General features: G+C 32.8%; 1 protein-coding gene across 3 annotated transcripts in view; it reads right to left on the reverse strand.

Moving 5' to 3' along the window:
* LOC126770978 (guanine nucleotide-binding protein subunit gamma-e) overlaps positions 1 to 23,109 on the reverse strand; it is a 39,574-nt gene that overhangs the window by 10,680 nt on the left and 5,785 nt on the right. For 2 of the 3 annotated variants that reach the window (XM_050490618.1, XM_050490617.1), the window contains exon 3: positions 8,700 to 8,822. In XM_050490618.1, the coding sequence (XP_050346575.1) occupies positions 8,700 to 8,812 (113 nt within the window). In that variant the 5' untranslated portion in view covers positions 8,813 to 8,822. Of the gene's footprint in view, positions 1 to 8,699; positions 8,823 to 10,961; positions 11,005 to 23,109 lie in introns of those variants that run through there. The other variant, XM_050490619.1, reaches the window with a different exon arrangement.

Consider the following 23,109-nt stretch of genomic DNA (forward strand, 5'->3'; position numbering starts at 1 on the left):
CAACTCAATTTTTTTTTTGTTATATGTAGGCGGATGGGCATATGGGCTATCTGATGTTAAGTAGCCATTACCCACAGACGATGTAAGAAATATTAACTATTTCTTACATCGCCAACGTAGGATATACATAGGATGTAACTTTTAATTTTCATAGTCCATGGGATAATATCGTTCATCAACTTATAGATATTTTTTAATCTTGGAAGCTTTGCTGTGCTCTGATGTCTGAGACGGTATGTCTCGTGCCTGAAATTACGCCTTTGTGACCGTCTCCTCATATATCCTTTGTATGCTTATTGATTTTACCAAGCATTTTCTCAGATAGATTACACTGAGCCTTTGACCGAACGCATCTTATATTTAACGCAAATCATATAATATGTTGAGTAATATTTTTCATGTCATTCTACAACTATATAATCAAACCAAGAATTTTTCGATATATACAGGCATAAATTGAAATTTTAAAAACCATATAACATTAACAATCAAATCATATAAAAACAAGTTAACTGTGAGAAAACAACCATGATGTGATGGATAGAAGTATGACATATAGATTGGCCTAATGGGAAAAGCTCCAAACTTTTTTTCTTTAACAGGAGTTCTTTGCCTAGCTATTAAATAAAAACAGGACATTTATTTTTACCTTTAATGACAAATATTAATAATAAAAAAACGGCTTCGAATAAACTATGTTAACAATTGCAACGGCTAATATGTTTATAGAATAAACGTTAAAATAGATTATGTATATAATGGCTGATAATGATGTTCTCAATGATTTCGGCCCAGCTGGTTATTTTCAACGTAGTTTTAATGCACGGGGGACATAATACAAGTGTGCACGCAACAGTAGAACTATTCATTCTCTTACTCTAACAGTCCAATGGAAGAGTTACACTATACGACTTGGGACCACTAGCACTTGATTGGATCAGCTCTAAACCCTTTAAAAAGTTAAATACTAGATTTTTTTTAACTTTATTTATATTCACAAACTACAATATTCATATCAAGTAGTTTTCATAATAGCTAAGCTATGAAAACATTAAACAAATAATTAAAAGCATTAGAAGTTATTGGTCCACCCCCCATAAAGGGGATCTCGAGGGAAATATTTTACGATGCGAAACGAACTACACACAACGAAATATATACACAAATATGTACATAGTTATGTATGAATCGGCAGCTGTGTTCTTTGTTACGACTGCCTCGTTGGTCTAGGCTAGATATAAGGCTACAGATTCCGAAGTCCTTTTTTCAAACCACAGGTTGGACCAATAAAAATATTATTGGGTTTTTCTCTCGAAGAATCTCGGCAACAGTCCGGATTGTTTTAGTGTCTTTGCACATGCTTGTATAATATATCCTGAGCAGTAAGCTAACCTTTCTTGAGATTATTTGCCGTGGCTGAAATCGGTCAGGAGGACATAATCATCAATATCATTGTCATCATCCATGTTCTACGGAAAAGTACTATGTTCGTTCGTGGATTGTTTTTTTTTTTATTATAGAATAGGAAGGTGGACGAGCATATGGGCCACCTGATGGTAAGTGGTCACCAAACGCCCTTAGACATTTGCATTGTAAGAAATGTCAACCATCGCTTATAGCCAATGCGCCACCAACCTTGGGAACTAAGATTTTATGTCCCTTGTGCCTGTAATTACACTGGCTCACTCACCCTTCAAACCGGAACACAACAAAATCAAGTATTGCTGTTTTGCGGTAGAATATCTGTAATACCGAGTGTGACTTGTGGTTACATAAAAAGATAATTTACAGTCTGTTAATGTCCGATGCTGGTCTAAGACCACCTCTTTTTGAAGAAAAGGTCTGGAGGTCATTTCACCTCATTGCTCCAATTCGGTCTTATGGTTACAGAGAAACGCTCGAGGTCCTAAGTCGATTATATAATAATTACTCTATTACTCTTATCATATGTTCGATATCATAATATATTCGGTATGTATGAAAAGTCCAAAAACAGAAACTTAGGTCAGAACTCTTTTCTCGATAGCCTTTTAAGACCAATATTATAAGCAAAGACAACATAAGGTCTTCAATAACAGTATGCAACAATTTCTAAATACTTTGGATTTTTATTTATAAGGATGTAAAAACCATATTAGTGCACATTCACATAGAATATTTTTATTTAGTAACGATCCTGTCATTTTTAAAGGATTTGTCGGTACTAGAGCATATGTTGCGTTGTGTGTTTACTGGATCCGTATCTACGTGTGTGTACTCGCTCTTAATGATATACGCCATCACCTTAAAAAAGACGTGTACTACAAAAATGGGCCGCTGTGTGAATATAGCCTTGTATATATATTTTATATATAATATATATACAATATTATATATATTTTGTATATATATTTTATGTATATATATTTTATATACAAGGCTATATTTTTATAGGTTTTCGAAACTTTAAAAATGAATTAAAACGCAAATCATTGGAAATTTAACCATTGGTGCTTGTAAGTTCTTAAAACGTGTCCAAAATTATAAAATTCAGCTGTCTGATATTTTAATAAAAGTTTAGTTGCAGGATTCTGTTATTTATGTTATATACTATGATGACATCGTATAAACTCATGTATGTAGCAAAATATTAAATTAACTAAAAGCATTTTGTCCGTCTGCGTATGAAATATCTGTGACCTTAACTTCGCTCTCTTTAACCCTAAAGTCGTAAACCATGACAAGGGTCTTGCTGAGAAAAAAAGGACGACGAGATTTGAATACAATTACGACTGAACCGATGTAAACCTAAAAATATTATAGAACTAGAATTTAATTTATTTTCACCGGATTACAGAACAGGCAATGAAGGTTACAAAATTGTTTCAAGAATTTTTAGAATTGGTGAGCTAAGCGCCGCGTCTGTACCGCATACAATAAAAATTTTGACTGAATATTTTTTAATTGTATCACAAATTGTAAAATAATTCATAAATAAAGTCCTATAATTTGTATGCAATTTATATTTGTATGTAAGTAATAGTTATTTAAATGTTTGAAACGTCTAATCAGTTACGAAGTGATTAAGAGAAATCCGGCTGATTAGTTAATATACATATATTTTTAAGACAAATAAAAATAAACAATAAAGTAGAAATTGAATTTAATTTCCTTCACGTAAATAATTAAAATTAAAATGACTTTCGTTATAATAAATAAACAAACGAACGAAAAATATTACGTATATTATTAAATTAGTAATTGTGTAAGAGGTTAATCAGCAAATGTTCTAACAGGAAAACAATAATACGATAATTATCCACGTTGTAATTAGCCAATACAACAATGATTTATTTTCCTCGATTATTCTCAAAACAAAACAATGTTTTCATTTGAGACATGTAATTGTTCTTAACTAAGAAATTGTTATAAGTAACAGTTTATTCATGCTTCCGCCATGCTCCGAAAGACATCCGATGGATTATAAACATGAATTAATCACAGCAAACTCGGGTTATTGTCTAAATCGCTCGCAATCTTCGGTGAACATTCACGCGTTCCAAAGATCATCTGTGTGCATTTGTTGTTTAAATAAGTTGCTTTAATAGTTTTTTAAGGAATACTGGAAGCCAAGTAGTTAATAATATATATTTTAATTATTCGTTTTCACAAATGTTATTATCGAATAGACAGGCCTGACAATATTTTGGGGTCTACAGGTTTCATCGAAATCGGGGTCAAATTTGTCTTTGTACTAAATATTTATAATGATAGTATCCAATAGCGTCCAAAGAACTACTATTTCTACGACTACTATTACTTGTTTAACATCTGGGTTATTGTAAAATAAGTTACGAGTGGTAACGAACTTACGACTTATACATTGCTTGCGGCCTGAATAATATTCAGCTATGGATACCCATTGTTTTAATGTAAAATTAAATGAACCCATATAAAGTCATATGGGACAAAACAAACGTGTAGAATGGTATACCTGTATTTTAATTATTATAATCTAATGCTCATTAAATAATTATTAATATTTATATTTACACTTTTGTGTTATGGGGACTAAATGACGCGTAAATGTGCTAAGATTGGGGGCTGCAATAGCCCGAAGTAAGTACATCACAGTAACAGCCTGTGAATGTCCCACTTCTGGGCTAAGTCCTCCTCTCCCTTTTTGAGGAGTAAGTACATAATATGTATATTCTTAATGACTGATTTCATAATTATTATTAATATTTCATTTAAAAATGTTCCATTACAGTAGTCCATCGTGAGTAATGTTGTAGGAGTAATAGAGCATTGTAATCGAGCATTTCGTATGTTACAGCGCTCAGAAAATGAGATTACGATAATATTATATAGGTGGCTCATTTCTATAATAAGAGCCTGTAGAGCAAAAGATAAAGCCGATGTTTTACTTCTAACATCATTTGGGTTATATTTGAATAAATGTTCAGTTTTTTTTTGCTATACTTCCTAAAATTTTCATTATAGTTGACGGATTTGCGTTGACTATATTTTATGTGTGTTGTACTTGTTATTGATTACTACCTGGTTATCCTTCGTTTCAAGGTTAAAATAAAACATAATTCTGCATGCGTACATGGTACAGATATTTTATTTTTTGAGGTTTAATTGAAAGAGATCGAAAGATTTCCGTTTAGTGTTCGGTAGTAATCATAAGAAATTATACCAGACGATCTTTCTGAAAAAAAAATTCATAAAATATTTTAATAATATGTTTTCTGAATTTCAGTTCAAGTACGTGAAATTTCGCTTCACAAACATTTTTTTTATTTCATTAATTAATAAAATAATGTCAAGTGCTGTCGCGATGTCACTGTTTCGGTAATGAGGTTCTACTGAGAGGAGTTAAGATTTAAAAAAAAAACTTATAAAAAAATAAAGTTATACAATGGATACGTAAAGCAAACCTTTATATTTGTTAAAATATCTCTGGAACTAATTTATCGTTAGAAATTTAAAATTATTAATCTTAAAGACTTTATAAAATGTCTGTATATATCCGTATTATTAAGTAAATATTTCATAGTTTTTAATATCATTATAAAAAAGTAAATAAAAATAACTTCACGAACTTAAAACAAATTACATTATCAAGACTGGCTTTTGTAAAGGTTCAAATAATTTATAATACTCTATTTAAATAAGTTATTATGTTACAAGCAAAACATTGATTAAATTATTTGTGACAAATCTGTATAATTTATGTATAATCAAAATTATATACAAATACTTCTTAAAAAGACAGAAGACAATATAAACGTTTCTAAACTGGCAAAGTAAGATACGAAGAGCCGTTTTCAAGGTTACAGATACGAAGAGAATAAAAGATGAATTTTTGTAGTAAAGCTGAAGAGAAACCAGTCTGATTTCAGAAGTGATTTACGCGTGATAGCCTGTTTATTGATTGAGTATTATATCTGCCTTTAAAAGCTCCATTTAAACGGAAATTTATATAGCATATATCCTATATCACTTACTCTGCGGAGTTGGACAGTAACCATAAACATGAACCAATATAAGTTATAACAAATACGAAATATTCACTGTAATTATATGACGGAACGGTAAATCTGACTTTACCGGAAGTTCATATTCAGGATACAGCTTTAGAAATGTAACTTTCAATCACCAGGCTACTACTGATCATTTTTTGATAGAAAAACCTATTATTTTTTGTTAGCCGGACCAGGGGCTTGAACCCAGGATTCGGGATCTGCAACCTTATATCTAGACATCGAGACCATCCAGGTAGTTTCATATAATACCAATATTATTGATAGAGATTATTTCTACAAGGAAATTCGATAGCCTTTTTTCAATAATACAGTAATAGCCTGTGAATATCCCACTGTTGGGCTAAGGCCTTATCTCCCTTTTTGAGGAGAAGGTTTGGAGCTTATTCCACCACGCTGCTCCAATTCGGGTTGTTGGAATACATATGTGGCAGAATTTCAATGAAATTCGACACATGCAGGTTTCCTCACGATGTTTTCCTTTACCGTCAAGCACGAGATGAATTATAATCACGTATTAAGCACGTGAAAATTCAGTGGTGCTTACCCGTGTTTGAACCAACAATCATCGGTTAAGATTCAGCGTTCTTACCACTGGGCCATCTCGGCTTACAATATTTATAGTATTATATTGTAAAAGCTACAGAGTATTACACATAAATAATATCGAAATGTTGCCGTTATAGAAATAACAACTCTATTAACATTATTTCAAAGGATCTTTTCATTTATATTTCTTTGATCTGCAATGCTATTCTCTCTCTCATGAGCTGTTGATAAGCGACTTACGGTGATACAATATTTTGATGCGGGAATCAATTACTTTTTAATTTTATATATAGTAAAGTGGACCACCTGACGGTAAGTCGTCACCACTACTATTTCACGATCACGATCACAATTCACGATCGTGTGCCATGGTCAGTTTTAAGTATGTTTTTACAGGTTTATATATATTTTTTATAATATAGGTAGACGGACTGTCAGGTGGTCGTCAGATATTAAAATAAATATTTAAAGGAATCTACGACTGTTTTGTAATAAGAAATATTAGAAGTTCGTGCCAAAACGTACACAGAACAATCGTTTATAAATAAGTCCTTATAAAAGTTCAATAGAATATTTTTTATCTTAATAAATAGATCAGTTTTACTCGCGTATTCTTACAATTAGAAGCTTAAAAGGTCCTTATATCCCTAACTCATCAAAATATATGTTCAAGAATCATTTCCATCAAATGCTCAATTGCTGCATGATATATGATCAAACACATATACTTTAACATATATATTAGTAAAGAAAAAATAATATGTCTTTAAATATTTCAGTACTTAGTAGTCCTCTCCTCTTAAGTGGTGTGGAAATTATTCCACCATGCTGCTTTAATGCGGATTAGTGGGTATTCAGTCAAGTGGCAGAGTTTCTCATGAAACATAGTTACGACGTTGTTTTTCACCGACGAGTTGAATTATTAAAACGATTCAACAGTTTTTGCTTGATTTTCTAACCACTGGGCCATCATGTGATTTATATCAGTATGGATAATTAAAACGAATGTTTTGATGTCATATTATGTACAAACATTGCCCGGCGTAGAAACATATATACAGACATCTTAAATCAAAAGCAACTCTGGCTGTCTTACGCTTTCGCGGCTACCTCTGGACCGATTTTGATGAAATTCAGAATAAAGAAAGCTTGAACCCCGAGGAAATACATAGGCTATATTTATACCTCATTAGTTCATCGTATATTTTGAATGTTGTAATTTTGACTTTTATGTAAATTATTTTAGTACTTTCTTATAATACGGACTTGGATGGGACGGAATGAAAGAGCTACTAAGTTTTATGAAAATAATATCAAATATCTAAATTGATTAAAAAAGTATTAACTCCATATACCGTCATAACCAAGATTATGATTATACTATACGAATATTTTGTATCCGTAACAGCCTGTGAATGTCCCACTGCTGGACTAAAGGCCTACTCTCCTTTTTTGAGGGGAAGGTTTGGAGCTTATTATTATTTTGTATACATAAAGTAATATTAAAATACTGTTATAAGTGAAAAGCATCAAGACTTTATTAAATACTGACGCGTTACACATATGATTGATATTAAAATTAAATATTATCATTGGTTAAGAAAAGCTCAGATATTACAAGAATCAACGGATGAACACCGAAAATTTATTTACTTTTATCCATAATCGTTTACAACTTTCAATATAATAAATAGCCTCAATGCATTTCATTTTATACAAATATTTTGCGCACAATTTTTACGTTATTTGAAATCCTGTTGTAAAATATACATTATATACAAAAGAGATTATATGCAGTCGAATATAAATATTAATAATATTGAATTCATTACTTGTCTTTATAAGTATGACAATCATAAATGCATTAATAGTTTTATGTATATAATATTAGAGAATATTTATTAAGAATCACAATTGAATTATATATTAATAAACGATAATAAATACTATGGAAATTAATTGTTTTTTTTTTTACGAATAGTTGTTAGCTGATGTGTTGGTTAGTCTATATAACTATTATTAATTGTAGAAAATTTCAAAATAGAAATTTTCTTGTAAATTCTATTCATTTCTAATTATAGCGGTAACAAAGAATCTAAGAACGTTGAAAAAATGATTCGTTTCCAGCTTCGGTTCGTGTAATTCTGAAAGATACGTTTATAAATTACTTTATGATAAGAAATAACTAATAAATTTCTCAAAAACATACTTAAAATAATAATCATCGAACGTATATTTAATAGATAAAACATTAAATTAAATTTTAGGCAGAATATTTTCTGCTTTTGTTTCGCGTAATTTAAAATATAATAATGCAGTAATGGAACGCGTTTTTAGTGTTAGATGTGATCGTCATAAATCAACATAATGTTATAAAATAGTAAACATACGAAATACTTCATCAAATCATTCAAAATGACCCCTTAAACAACGATACCAATAGAGATGAACGCTTTTTACGCGTCACCCGACAGTAAACCATACGTGTTATATTAAAAGCATGCATTTCGCGTGCACACATATCCAACCACTCCCGGCCAAGCGTCCTAATTATTTAGCACTTCACGATAATGACGTCACTATGCGACTTCGATTTTTAAAATAAGAATGGTTTCTACTCACGCTGCAATGCTTTTCGATAGCGGCCAGCGTTCCATGGAGGCCTGGTACTTCATGTTTTCAATCTGCTTTTTCAGTGCCTCTTTGTCCATGGCTGCGAGAATACTGGGATCCATCGCGCAGAATCTGTGGTATAAAACACCCACACACAGGTTAGTGACGTGTATACGTATTGCCGTCTATGTAAGCGGCACTGCGTACAGTCGAAGTCGAAATTCATTAAATAAAACAATAGATCAATTTAACATTTATATTTTAATTTCCTTGTAATTAATACATTGACATGAATTGCGGTTATAACTAATAAAAATATATGAGGAAAATTTATTAGAGTATCTATTTTAATACATATTGTAAAAGTAAAAGAGTTACGTTATTGAATGTACGTAAGCTATCTCGCTCGCTGTAAGGGGAGAATTTTGAGGGTGTGTGTGTAAGTGCGATGCGCGCGCATGGTGTTACAGTTTCTATGACAACCCCTCCACACACACAGTGATATCTTGCGCAAATTTAGTTAATGCGTTCTGAATTATAAATTGAACTTAATTGCTTCAACAATAGAGTTTCTTTTGAATTGATGTGATGTGTGTAAAATTAATGAATTAGACGTAATGCCCGGTAGTCGGCTGTGTTTTGTATCCCATTATTCTTCATCTCGTGCGGATGTCTGAGGACCATCTGTCAAAATCGACAGAGCTTTTGTAGTCGCTATGGCTGTATGACAAAAGCGACTTTTGCGCGTCATCTCAACTATGCAATAGTCTGTTGTCCAAGTGTGTCAGCACTTTGAATATGCATCGTATGACGCAAAGACGTGTGCTGAATATATGTATATTAATATTTCCAACCATTGTTTTGTAAATAAATAAAAAAATTGTAATATAAGAAATTGTCTATGGGATATCTTACGGAAAAATTATTTTATTATGAAAATACATAATCTTAGTTCCCAAGACTGGTGGAACATTGGCGATGTTAGGGGCGGTTAATATTTCGCTGGTGACCTTTTACCCTCAGTTGGCTTTTGCCCATTCGTTAAATTATTTCATAAAAAATAAACAGTTTTATTAAAAGTCATGATTAGTGTAATAGCTTATACTCAAACGTATTATAAATGTCTGAGATATATTCAATCTATAGTCGTATTTACACACGGCTTATGAAGTTTAGGTGCCAATAATGTAAAAGATAGATTAAAATTATTCTCAATGTATTATAAATTCCTGCAGATAAACACTTATATAAAAAGTAAAAAGTACCAGCCTATGAATGTCCCACTGCTTGGCTAAAGGCCTCCTCTCCCTTTTTTTTGAGAAGTTTTGGAGCTTATACCACCACGCTGCTCCAGTGCGGGTTGGTGGTTATAAATAGATAATATATATAAATTATTTAATTAATATGTTTAAGTATTATATTAATACCGTTATATTATTGACAAACATAAATTGGTGTTTTCGTAGAAAATCCAATATCTAATATAAGACCCGTGATCTAAAGAGACTTTCAATTCATCGCTTGTGTTTGTACACGTATATATATTTTGGATAACTTTAAAATTTCAAATCTAAACAAATGTATATTATATTGATTATTGATTTTAGTTGATAGAACATAAAATAAAAGACAAAAATGTGTAGAGTTAGTATTATTTATTTAAATAAGGTAGACTTTAAATAGAATACCAAATAACGTCGTCTATAAATCATATATTTTAGACTACATTCTGTTAATATTCAAATTTAAAACCAGTAACAGCATGCTAATGTCCCACTGCTGAGCTAAGGCCTCTCCCTTTTTGAGTAGAAGGTTTTTAAGCTTATTCCACCACGCTGCTCCAATGCGGGTTGGTGGAATACTCACGTGGCAGAATTTCAGTGAAATTAGAGACATGCAGGTTTCCTCACGATGTTTTCCTTCACCGTCAAGCACGAGATGAATTATAATAACAAATTAAGCACATGAAAATTCAGTGCTGGGCCATCTCTGCTTCAAATTTAATAACATTTCTCATATTACATAATGGTATAAATTTCAACTTTACTTTTATTGTTTCAATAAGTAATACTTATTAGATTGAAATAACAATATTAATGTAACTAACTATATGTACGTTGAAAACTTGATGGTTGATAGACTGAATTCTTTTATTATCGGACGTGGATTGTAGATTGCTTATCGAGTACCACAGGGTGGTAAGTATGCAAGCCCGTCTGAGTAGATACCACCCACTCATAAGATATTCTATCGCAAAACAGCAATACTTACTACTTATTGTTGCGTTCCGATGTGAAGAGTGAGTGAGCCAGTGTAACTACAGGCACGAGGGACATAACACTTCCGTCCCAAGGTTGGTGGCGCATAGACAATGTAAGGAATGGTTAATATTTCTTACAGTGCCAAATATCTATGGGTAGTGGTGATCATTTTCCTAAAGCCCATTTGCAGCCTACCTATTTTATAAAAAAGAGTTAAGATATAGCTTAACTGTTTAAGCATTGAAATCGAATAATTTTAGGAGCTCATCTCTTTTTTCTCTTTCTTGCTATTTAATCAAGAATTGATGATGCTATATTGTTTTAAGTGGGTACATAATATTTTGGTAATATGGTATTCAAGAACACATTACTGGTGATAGTAAAGTATCGTTTTCAAAGGGTAATGTTGTCTTTCAATTTCGACCGCGCCGTCCAATTTCAAGTATCAAATCAAGTGCACTCTCATCATCCAATTGAATGTCATTCCGACATCGGAGCGAGTTCAGGCGGAGAATGACTTAACGTGTTTTCCGGGGCACGGAAGTGTCAATTTTGGAACTGTATAACTTTTTTATTGGCACAGAATTTGAACTTAGAACCTCGGACTCTGCATTATATATTAGCTACTAAGCCATTGAGGCAATAAATAGACAGAAAATACAAAAATGTGAATGCGCATAGTCAAGCAATTAGTTTAATAGAAATATCCTCATAATACAGACTACGAAATTATTTTATGCGCTACCGAATTAATTGTGTATTACTGTGTAGTATTTCGAGTTCTGTTATTATTTGTTCTTATTATATACTAGCCTAGTCTTTGCATGTGGGAGATTAGGTACCTTATGTCCTTTTATGTACTCCTGACAACGTGTATGCAAAATTTCATGAGCATCGGTTGGGTAATTAAGACGTGAGAGCCTAACAAACAAATACTTTAATTAAATTTTCTCATACAAAATATTAAGATTTATACTAGCAACCCGTTCCGACATCGTTCGCGTATAATTATCCTGCTCTATTTCTTAATTAATCTATAGTAATATTATAAATTCGAAAGTAGTTCTGTCTGTTATGCTCTCACTACACTAAAGAACAGATTTTGATGAAATTTGGTATGAAGCAAGCTTGACTCCCAAGGAAGGACATGCGTTACTTTTTATTCCTATCATAATCATAACCTTCCTCCCGCCCTCTAGCCAAGCCGCGGGCTTAAGCTATTGTTATATTTATATATTTTATAACAATAGTTTTCGCCTGGGACTATGTTTATTATGTTTATACATAAGCCAACCAATCTATTCATCCGTACTGCGCTCATACATCGTACAACGTACGCCACGTATTTTTGAGGCGTTTATTTAATTTATAATATTTCTTGAATTACTGGTACGAATTGGAAAATGTAAAAGGCAATATTTAAAAGGCCTTTTACATTTTTTAGATTTTTTATTTTGATAAGAATTATTAAAACTTTGTCAAATTGCTAATTATTTTTTTCATTATTTGTCATTAAGCAAATGTTAAACAAACAAACACTTTCCGCTTTTAATGACAGTGTATACACGACATAACTTTCACTCTATTGTTTAAAAAAAAAACGAGATCATTGAACTGCACACGTTCCTATTTTAGTTAATTGTTTGAATGTATATAAAACTTTAGTTAATTAACATATTTCTCACAGACATTTAGTATTTTAATTAAAAAATAGTTTTTATCGCTATTATAAGATTCCGTGAATGCGTGACTTAATAAGCTACACGGTTATTTATATAATTGGTAAATACTTAACTAATGAAACAGTGACAGTGCTTATAAAAATAGTATATATTTCTATTGAAATTCGCGATATTGACATTATTAGTGATTTCTGAACATAATTCATTCAATAAAATCGATCGAAGTGAGAGTGGTCAGTCAGTGAGTCAGTTTGATAAGATTATTTGAGCCTTCCCTTGATACCTTGTACTTACTTTTACACTGGCTCACTCTTGGCCCACCCTTCGATCCGGGATGAATGCTAAGTATAGTTAATTAGCGATAGTAGTTTGACCCAGAGAAGATTGCATGCCCTATCACCAAATAGAAATAAAGTACATACAATATATTTCAAAAACATTAATCTTGAAAGTCTAAGAATAGACCACTTATATAGCTTTCGAATGATATTCTTAATAACACAACCTTGTCGTTTTAACTAATTCCAAAATCAATTATTATGAAATAATAATTTGTGCCTGTACGACCCAACTGCGTTTGGCTCTAATAATTATTGTAATTTTTGTAATTGTAACAGCCTGTTAATGTCCCACTGCTGAGCTAAGGCCTCCTCTCCCTTTTGAGGAGAAGGTTTGGAGCTTATTCCACCACGCTGCTCCAATGCGGGTTGGTAGAATACACACGTGGCAGAATTTCAATGAAATTAGACACATGCAGGTTTCCTCACGATGTTTTCCTTCACCGTTAAGCACGAGATGAATTATAAACACAAATTAAGCACATGAAAATTCAGTGGTGCTTGCCCGGGTTTGAACCCACGATCATCGGTTAAGATTCACGCGTTCTTACCACTAGGCCATCTCGGCTTATAATTAGTCATATTCATATTCGACGAGCCGGTTGGCGTGGTTGGTAGATACTTGCCTTTTCACGCCGAAGGTTGTGGGTTCGATTCCCACCCAGGACAGACATTTGTGTGCATGAACATGTCTGTTTGTCCTGAGTCTGGGTGTAATTTTCTATATAATTATGTATTTACAAAAGAAAAGTAGTATATGTAGTATATCAGTTGTCTGGTTCCCATAGCACAAGCTTTGTACAAGCTTGATTTGGGATCAGATGGCCGTGTGTGAAAAATGTCCCAGGATATATATATATATATATTTTGTAAATTGTTGCAATTATGTTTAATCAGGAAGATACCCATATCGATAAACTTTAAAAACAAAATCTAACCTAACAACTAAATTTCATCGAAATCGTTGGAGCCGTTTCCGAGATACACAAAATATATGTGTATGTATAGTTATGTATATACTAGAATTGCTCATTTAATATTATAAGATATGAAAATTAAATTGAATGAGTGATGAACTGATGGCCCAATTTTCGTGTGATTATTTTGTATTTATAATTTATTCATTCGTATTCTTAAGTGTACGACAACATCGTGAGGCAACCTGCAAATGTCGGATAAAAATCTTCCATATTTGTGTCCACCAAGCCTCACTCAAAATCCAAACCTAATTTTAAAAAAAGAAGACGAGTCATTGGACATTCACAAACGTAATGTAAAAACCCTTTTTAGAAAACGGGACGAACGATCAAGCTCTTTATCTTTATATTTTAGTATAGATGATTTCTTTTATGAATAAAGGGTGTGTCGTCATTTCCAACTTTACAAACCTCCGTAGCAGTATTCGAACAATTTAGCGAAAATAAGTTGCTAAGACTTCGCTAAGACGGCGCTAATTGGACGTAATTGTATGCAGCGGGCAGTGCTCGGGTGACAAATTGAGTTACGTCGTCATCTCCGATCCAAGCCTCACACAATTAGATTGCCCTATTAATATTTTACATTAGGACGAACAGTTTAAGTGTTACATAAAATTCTTAAGCCACTTCATCATCAATGTATACTCAAATAAACAAACAGCAGTACTTGATATTGTTGTGTTCCGGTTTGAAGGGTGAGTGAGCCAGTGTTATTACAAGCACAAGGGACATAAAATCTTAGTTCCCAAGGTTGGTGGCGCATGGGCTATATAAGCGATGGTTGACATTTCTTACAATACCAATGTCTAAGGGCGTTGGTGACCACTTACCATCAGGTGGTCCAAATGCTCGTCCGCCTTCCTATTCTATAAAATATATATATATCACTGCACTGCTCCTCAACGGCTGGATTTTGGTAAATTTATTTTTTTGTTTGTTTGTTTGCGTCTCTAATCAGAGACGTTTAGGGTTCTGTTTTTTAAAACATAATTAATAAAATTCTTATTTCACTCGTACATAGTCAGAAGAGCAGCTATTTTAATTAAAAAATTTAATTTAATGATAAGGAAATTTACAAGCCGAATTCGCTTAAATAAGACATATACCGTCAAATAGCTCTACTATTTGCTAGTCGTTGACTCCTAAATTCAAGAACTTGTTTATAAAGTATGATATGGTCAGTAGCAAAACACGCCGCTGCTTCGGTGTGACTTAGAATAATTAACTTTGCTAATAATCCGGCCACAGCGCCACCAGACAATGACATTCCCTGAGCCATCGTCTCAACAAAACAAACAGATTGTGAGAATGTTATTTTATCGATAAGTCATTTACAATACATTGTGTATGTGTGTACACACACATATGGAAAATACACTAATTTATTCAATGGCTGTGAGATACTTTTTTGGATAAATTAAGAGTACATAAATAGGCAATAAATGTTCACCTGCTGGGCAAATGGCAATATTGTTACACCGTATACGAGTTTTCGTCCGTGTATGTGTGAGGGGGAAGTTATTAAGGTGTTAAGGTGGTAACTACGACCATTTCTAACCAACGCCCAACAACGTGTATGCAAAATTTAATGATGATCGATTGAATAGTTAAAACATGAAACCGTAGTAAACGAATACACAGAGTAAATTTCACATTTATAACATCAGCAAGGATTGCGGATAAATATTTATAACGTTGCCCTAAATGAGGACGGTGGACGCATAAATGTCACATTTTCGTTCAACTAAATATTTTGCTAATTAAATCAGACGCATGCTATAAAAATAATTCCAAGACATAATTGTTTATAAGTTTATATCGAAATTAAATTTAGTAATTGTTACAAATTGCTGAAATGGCCTAGTGGTTAGTACATTAAATTTTAAACGAAGGTTGAAGATTCAAACGCGCGCAAGTACAACAAAATTTTTATATGCTTAGTTTGTGTTAATAATTCATCTCATGCTTTGATGCGAGGAAAGCTACTAACCAGAACACATAGTGAGGACTTAGGGCTTAGTCCAGCAGTGGAACATATATAGGCCGTTACTTTACTTACCTTTTAAAACAAGTAAGGAAATATTATGAACATTGTTTAATCGAGTCTCTACATTATGTATTCCAAGTTAATGCTGCGTGGGTGTTCTCATTGTGATCATGACGTCAGTGTCAGTGATGACGACATTATTAGGGAAACGATTATGCATTTATTTTTCTACCTATTGGATACAATATATATATTTTAATTTAAATGTTTATAGCTAGATTATGTATATATAATATTTAATGTATAGCCTTCCTAAAAATACTTTAGAAAGTGATATTGACTTTTATTGTATGTCATATATTTTTTATTAATGATATATTAAATTAGTATGATGAGTAACGGCTTTACTTGTAAATTTTGTTTAGCAGGTTTTAGTCGAACACAGTTTTCTCTCTTTCTTACATCAATGATTTGACATTAGAAAGAAGGGAACACAGCATTACTTAACTAATCACGTCCCGAATATATATACATATAGTGTCTTCTTCTATATCTTATTGTTTAGAATGTTACTTTTTTATTTCGTATAGAACGCATTATATGCCTGAGAATTATTTGAATATTTATTTTTAATATAGATCTTATACATATATATATACTGCATAAATATAAATTATTAATATATTCTTATATTATAATTAACAATTATATATATAGTAAGTAAGGGCAGTAAGTAGTAAGGGCAGTATTTTTTTTCCTGGGACATTTTTCACACACGGCCGTCTGATTCCAAATTAAGCTTGTACAAAGCTTGTGCTATGGAAACCAGACAACTGATATACTACATATACTACTTTTCTTTTGTAAATACATACTTATATAGATAATTACACCCAGACTCAGTACAAACAGACATGTTCATGCACACAAATGTCTGCCCTGGGTGAATCGAACCCATAACCTTTGGCGTGAAAGGAAAGTAACCAACCGCAGTATTTTATTTCGGAGTTTTCATTTTTTATCAGTAAAATATTGATGAAGCATATTCTTTATACCAAAGGCTAGTTAGCCTGGATCGGTGCAAGCTGCAATATGCTTTTCTATCTGGCATCGTTCCCACAGGGTCAGCAAGTTGAATTGATACATTCAGTCTTTAGGTTTACTTTTTGCTATTTTAAATACTACCTACTAGCTATTCCACCCAACGTCACCCTATTAGAGTAAAGTTAATTTAAAAAAACCTGCCATGTTTAAAGAACAGTACTAATAAAATTCTGATAGCTAACAATTTGCTACTTCAACTATATTTAAATAAAAAATGACGTCATCGTATGTTATGTTTATTTTTATTAATTATGTTACAAATTTTAATATTTATTGTCATAACTGCGAACAGTGTAATGTATTAAATTTTGCAATTATTGAGATTATTATTTTAAATATATTATTTCTGACTCAGTGTTTTGGTACATTAGTACCAGTAACAGCCCATGAATGTCCCACTGCTGGGCTAAGGCCTCCTCTCCCTTTTTGAGGAGAAGGTTTTAGAGCTTATTCTCTTAGAGATTGGTGGAATACACACGTGGCTGAATTTCAGTTAATTAAACACATGCAGGTTTCTTCACGATGCTTTCATTCACTGTCAAGCACGAGATGAATTATAATCACGTATTAAGCACATGAAAATTCAGTGGTGCTTGCCCGGGCTCGAACCCACGATTATCTGTTAAGATTCACGCTTTCTTACCACTGAGCCATCTCAGTTTTTATATAGTATTTTTAGTATATTAGTAGTTTTCATTTTGTCTACGTTGACAAAATCAACTATATCTCATAAAACGTACAACAGATAAACATACTTTGCAGTACATATCCATTTTGAGAATACAAAGCGTTATAACGTGAAGCTAACAATATGATAATCTGATAAGTATATTTAGCGTAAATCCGGTTGGAACATGATATGAAACACACCTCTTTACAATGGTGTGAATCGTGATACGTATAATAAAAAAATGGTGTGAGTGCCATGTTACGCCACTTTTTGAATATTTACTGGTGGTAGGGCTTTGTGCAAGCTCGTCTGGGTAAGTACCACTCACTCATCAGATATTCTACCGCAAAACAGCAATACTTGATATTGTTGTGTTCCGGTTTGAAGGGGAGTGAGCCAGTGTAATTACTGGCACAAGGGACATAAAATCTTAGTTCCCAAGGTTGGTGGCGCATTGGCTATGTAAGCGATGGTTGCCATTTCTTAAAATGCCAATGTCTGAGGGCATTTGGTGACCACTTACCATCAGGTGGCCAATATGCACGTCCGCCTTCCTATTCTATAAAAAAAAAAAGATTTGTAAATAAGAAATCTAAAGCTGACGTCATCTGACAGTAGAAATCTTAGGCTGACGTCATCTGACACTCGAAATCTTACGTTTACTCCTCTGACGCTCGAAGTCTCAGTTAGCCCCCTACACATCAAACGAAACGAAAAAAAAAGCCGCGATGGCCCAGTGGTAAGAACGCGTGAATCTTAACCGATGAACGTGGGTTCAAACCCGGGCAAGCACCAATGAATTTTCATGTGCTTAATTTGTTATTATAATTCATCTCGTGCTTGACGGTGAAGGAAAACATCGTGAGGAAACCTGCATATGTCGAATTTCACTGAAATTCTGCCACATGTGTATTCCATCAACCCGCATTTGAGCAGCGTGGTGGAATAAGCTCCAAACCTTCTCCTCAAAAAGGAGAGGAGGCCTTAGCTCAGCAGTTGGACATTCACAGGCTGTTACTGTTACTGTTACATCAAACGAAATCCAGCATCATCTGTATATTATTTGTAATGTTTATTGTGTGTTCTTTAGTCAATAAGTATTCTTACGTTTAAGAAAATATGATTGAATCCCTTTAACTGGAGTTAACTCCTTTTAACAAAATGACTGGCCTTGCATGATGTATGTACTTATGACAGTATATAAATAATAAAATCTTCAGAATGGAGATTTTCGTTTCTAAGCCGTTTTTAATGGTTTATATATATTAAGCTTGGCGATCAGAAATATTTATAGAAAAATATCCAAAACATTTAACATTAATTTGAAAACTTAGAACTAATATCATATAGTTAGTTATATCGAGCTAACTATACAAAGCTAACACCAGCTATAATATATAAAAACATAAATATTTTGATATCTTCAGCGAACCTAGATGTGTATATGTTAGAAAGAGACAAAATATATTACAAAGCTCATATTCAATTTAACGTGTCTTCCAGTGGTCAAGTGCAGCCACTCAGCGTAATTCAATTAAAGCGTGAGTACAATAACTTTGAACTTAAGAATGAACTTTGAACGAAGTACAAAGTACATTTTTTTAATGTTTTATAAAAGAAACTATCGGCCCAATTCGACTTCGTACAGGTTAACCAATTATCTATCTTAGTAGACACATTTGATGTCTTGGGTTACATTCTTGCAATTTTCATAGGGATCTATAATTTTTTTTGAAAATGAAATATAACCTATGTTACTCGCTGATAATGAATCTCTCTTTAGGTGAAAGAATTTTTAAAATAGATTTAGTAGTTTTTGAGTTTATCCATAACAAACAAATATACGAAAAATCAAACCTTATCTCTTATAATAATTATTAATATTAGTATGGAAGTCTAGAAATATGAGAAGTTTCATAATGATAACAAATATTACATACATACATAGTAAGAATGACCTAGACTGAAAATTCATATAATAACTTTGGTTAGATTATGAATACTACATTTTCACTGTGAAATCTTCGAAATAAAATAAAAAAAACCTCTCCGAATAATATAAATCCTTAATCACTCAATTTAATCTCAAAAATATGTTTATCTAATAATTAATAATATAACCGAATAAAGTTATTATGACTGACCAAAAATATTTAATAATTGTTTAAGTCAAAGGTTTGTGTTGTCACACTAACTGACCCAAAATTTTAAATGATTCATACAGCTCAGCATATCTTCCATCTAGACATATATGGTTAAATCATGACATCCGTCTGTCATAGCTTAAATACAGACTCATCATTAACCTTTTATTATTAATTTAATTTAAAAAAAAAATAGCACAAAAAAGACTTAAAAAGTTTAGTTCTATTCTGTAAGAACTAACTTCGAACTAATTGGTTTTATACCAATTTAAGCGGTGGCTCCTTTTTTTATATAGTACAAAAAGGCGGACGAGCATATGGGCCACCTGTTGGTAAGTGGTCACCAACATTCATAGACATTAGCATTGTAAGAAATGTTAACCATCGCTTACATCACCAATGCGCCACCAACCTTGGGAACTAAGATGTTATGTCTTTTGCCTGTAATAATTGCCTGTAAAAATTACACCGGCTCACTCACCCTTCAAACCGGAACACAATAATACCAAGTACTGCTGTTTTGTGGTAGAATATCTGATGAGTGGGTGGTACCTACCCAGACGAGCTTGCACAAAGCCCTACCACCAGACTTACGAAGACGATACCACAAGATCTGCGTAGTCTAACGTTTATTATAGAAACGACGTAATAACTTTCTAAATTAAGCATAAAGAATCACAAACGCCACAAATTCACACACTCATACATTTCATTTTGTTAATATTATATTGTATTTGAACGTGTGTGGAGTAACAAAGCTGTAATGTTTTATGTGTTGTGTGTTTACGAATGAGCGTGATCGCGATCTCTGTTTTCGGATACAGACTTCAATGGCTCTTATAATGTTTATACGAGACGTAATGCCTTTTATGTCTGTATTTACCTTGCTCTAATGGTACGTATAAAAAAGCAATGGCGCCAATAACACTTTGTTTAGAATTGTTTTGAATAATGCGGATAGGGCATTTTGAATTTTTTTTCTTTTAAATATTATATGTATATATGGACCGAGATGACCCAGTGGTAAGAACGCGTGAATCTTAACCGATGATTATGGGTTCAAACCCGAGCAAGCAATATTGAATTTTTATGTGCTTAATTTGTGATTTGTGATTATAATTCATCTCGTGCTTTACGGTGAAGGAAAACATCGTGATAAAACCTGCATGTGTCTAATTTCACCGAAATTCTGCCACATGTGTATTCCACCGACCCAGCAGGAGCAGCATGGTGGAATAAGCTTCTAAGCTTCTCCTCAAAATAAGGAGAGGAGGCCTTAGGCCAGCAGTGGAACTGTGGGCTGTTACGAGATATATAATTAGGTATGTATTATTACTTGTATGAATAGATTCAAACAGTATTAATTATTTAATTCCGTAATATTATAAATAGTATGTACATTAGCGTTGGTTAAATATAAAAGTTATTTTTGTAACCGCACATAAGTTGAAGTATTTTTAATATTATATTAATAGCATGACGGTAAACGAGCAAATATGCCACCTGATCGTAAGTGGTCTGGCCATTAACCGCATTCCTGACATTGTCAATGTTTTGTACTTAATATTATAAATTAATGTAAAGTAACTTATATTTAATTTATGAATGTCCCGGTGCTGGTCTAAGTTTATCTTATTCCACAACGCCTTTCCAACACAGTTTATAAGATACACATGTTGCGGAATTTCAATCGACACATGCAGGTTTCCTCACGATATTTTTCGAGCACGAGATGTATTATAAACACAATTAAGACATAACTCGATACACGAATATAAATCGAAGATAATAATACGAAGATACATCATCTTTGATCTTTAGCTTTCATCCTTTGTAAGGCCTTGTCGGCTTGAATTAGATTTCATTTGTGAAATAATATAATGATTTTCTAACGTTATCAATGTTTATGAATTAGTTACTGTTATATTAACCAGCCAGGTGGACCGATGACCTTAAGAAGGTGGCGGGCACCGAGGCCTATGTTCAGCAGTGGACAATAATTTGCTGTTGATATATATATTTAAAAAAAAGAATGTTTAAATCTTTTCGTTTATTATTGTCAATTTGATCTTTTCATCCGTTTGTAGCGAGCTGGTAGCGTCTGAATTACGCCTTGGAGACAATTGCACTATCCGTTATCAAAACAAATCGCTTTTTAACTATAGTACTCGGGCAGGCGTATTAAAGTAACAGCAAATAAATGTTCTACTACTGTGCTAAAGATTCCTCATCATCTAAGAAGGCTTGGATTATTTTTCCAACACGTTATTCCATCGACCGTTCGATACACATGTGATAGAATTTCAATCGAATTAGACATATGCAGGTTTATTCAGGATGTTTTCTTTTACCGCAAAGGACGAGATGAATTATAAAAATACATTAACCACAAGAAAATTCAGAAGTACGTCTCGCAACGAAGAGAGAATATGTCTTTCTTATTATAAGTGAAACTTTCCAAGAGCGAGTACTATTAACAAAATACGTTACTTAAGTCTCAATTTAAATTTTATGTGAGATACTTAAACAGCGTCTTGGCTGAACCGCAAACAGAAACGGCTTCTCAATAATTAAAATTAGTTAAGGTCGGCCTCAACAAAGGAAAGGATTATGTAATATTATGAGTACAAACTGGTGGTAGGGCTTTGTGCAAGCTCGTCTGGGTAGGTACCACCCACTCATCAGATATTCTACCGCAAAACAGCAATACTTGATATTGTTGTGTTCCGGTTTGAAGGGTGAGTGAGCCAGTGTAATTACAGGCACAAGGGACATAAAATCTTAGTTCCCAAGGTTGGTGGCGCATTGGATATGTAAGCGATGGTTGACATTTCTTACAATGCCAATGTCTAAGAGCGTTGGTGACCACTTACCATCAGGTGGCCCATATGCTCGTCCGCCTTCCTATTCTATAAAAAAAAAAAAAAAAAACATAGCTAAATTAGTAACTTAATTACCTTTGTTAATTTAATAGAGTAGCATATTAGTTTTAACGAATCGCATCAGTTAAGATTCACGTCTTCTATACACTTCGCCATATCGGCTCCATGAATGTATTACATTTAGCAAAAATAATGTAACGTAATAGTCGAAAATGCGCTTGTGATAATGTAATAAGGGACTTAGGACGAATAAACCCAAACCCAAATAGCTTTCTATAATCTTTTGTATAATCAGACCGTTGGTATTTCGTTTAATTTAAAATAGGTAAGCAGAATATAAGCAACCAGGTGGTAACTTGTCACTACCATTCCAT

The sequence above is a fragment of the Nymphalis io genome, chromosome 9, assembly GCF_905147045.1.
Source record: "Nymphalis io chromosome 9, ilAglIoxx1.1, whole genome shotgun sequence".
In the NCBI taxonomy this organism is placed as follows: Eukaryota; Metazoa; Arthropoda; class Insecta; order Lepidoptera; family Nymphalidae; genus Nymphalis; species Nymphalis io.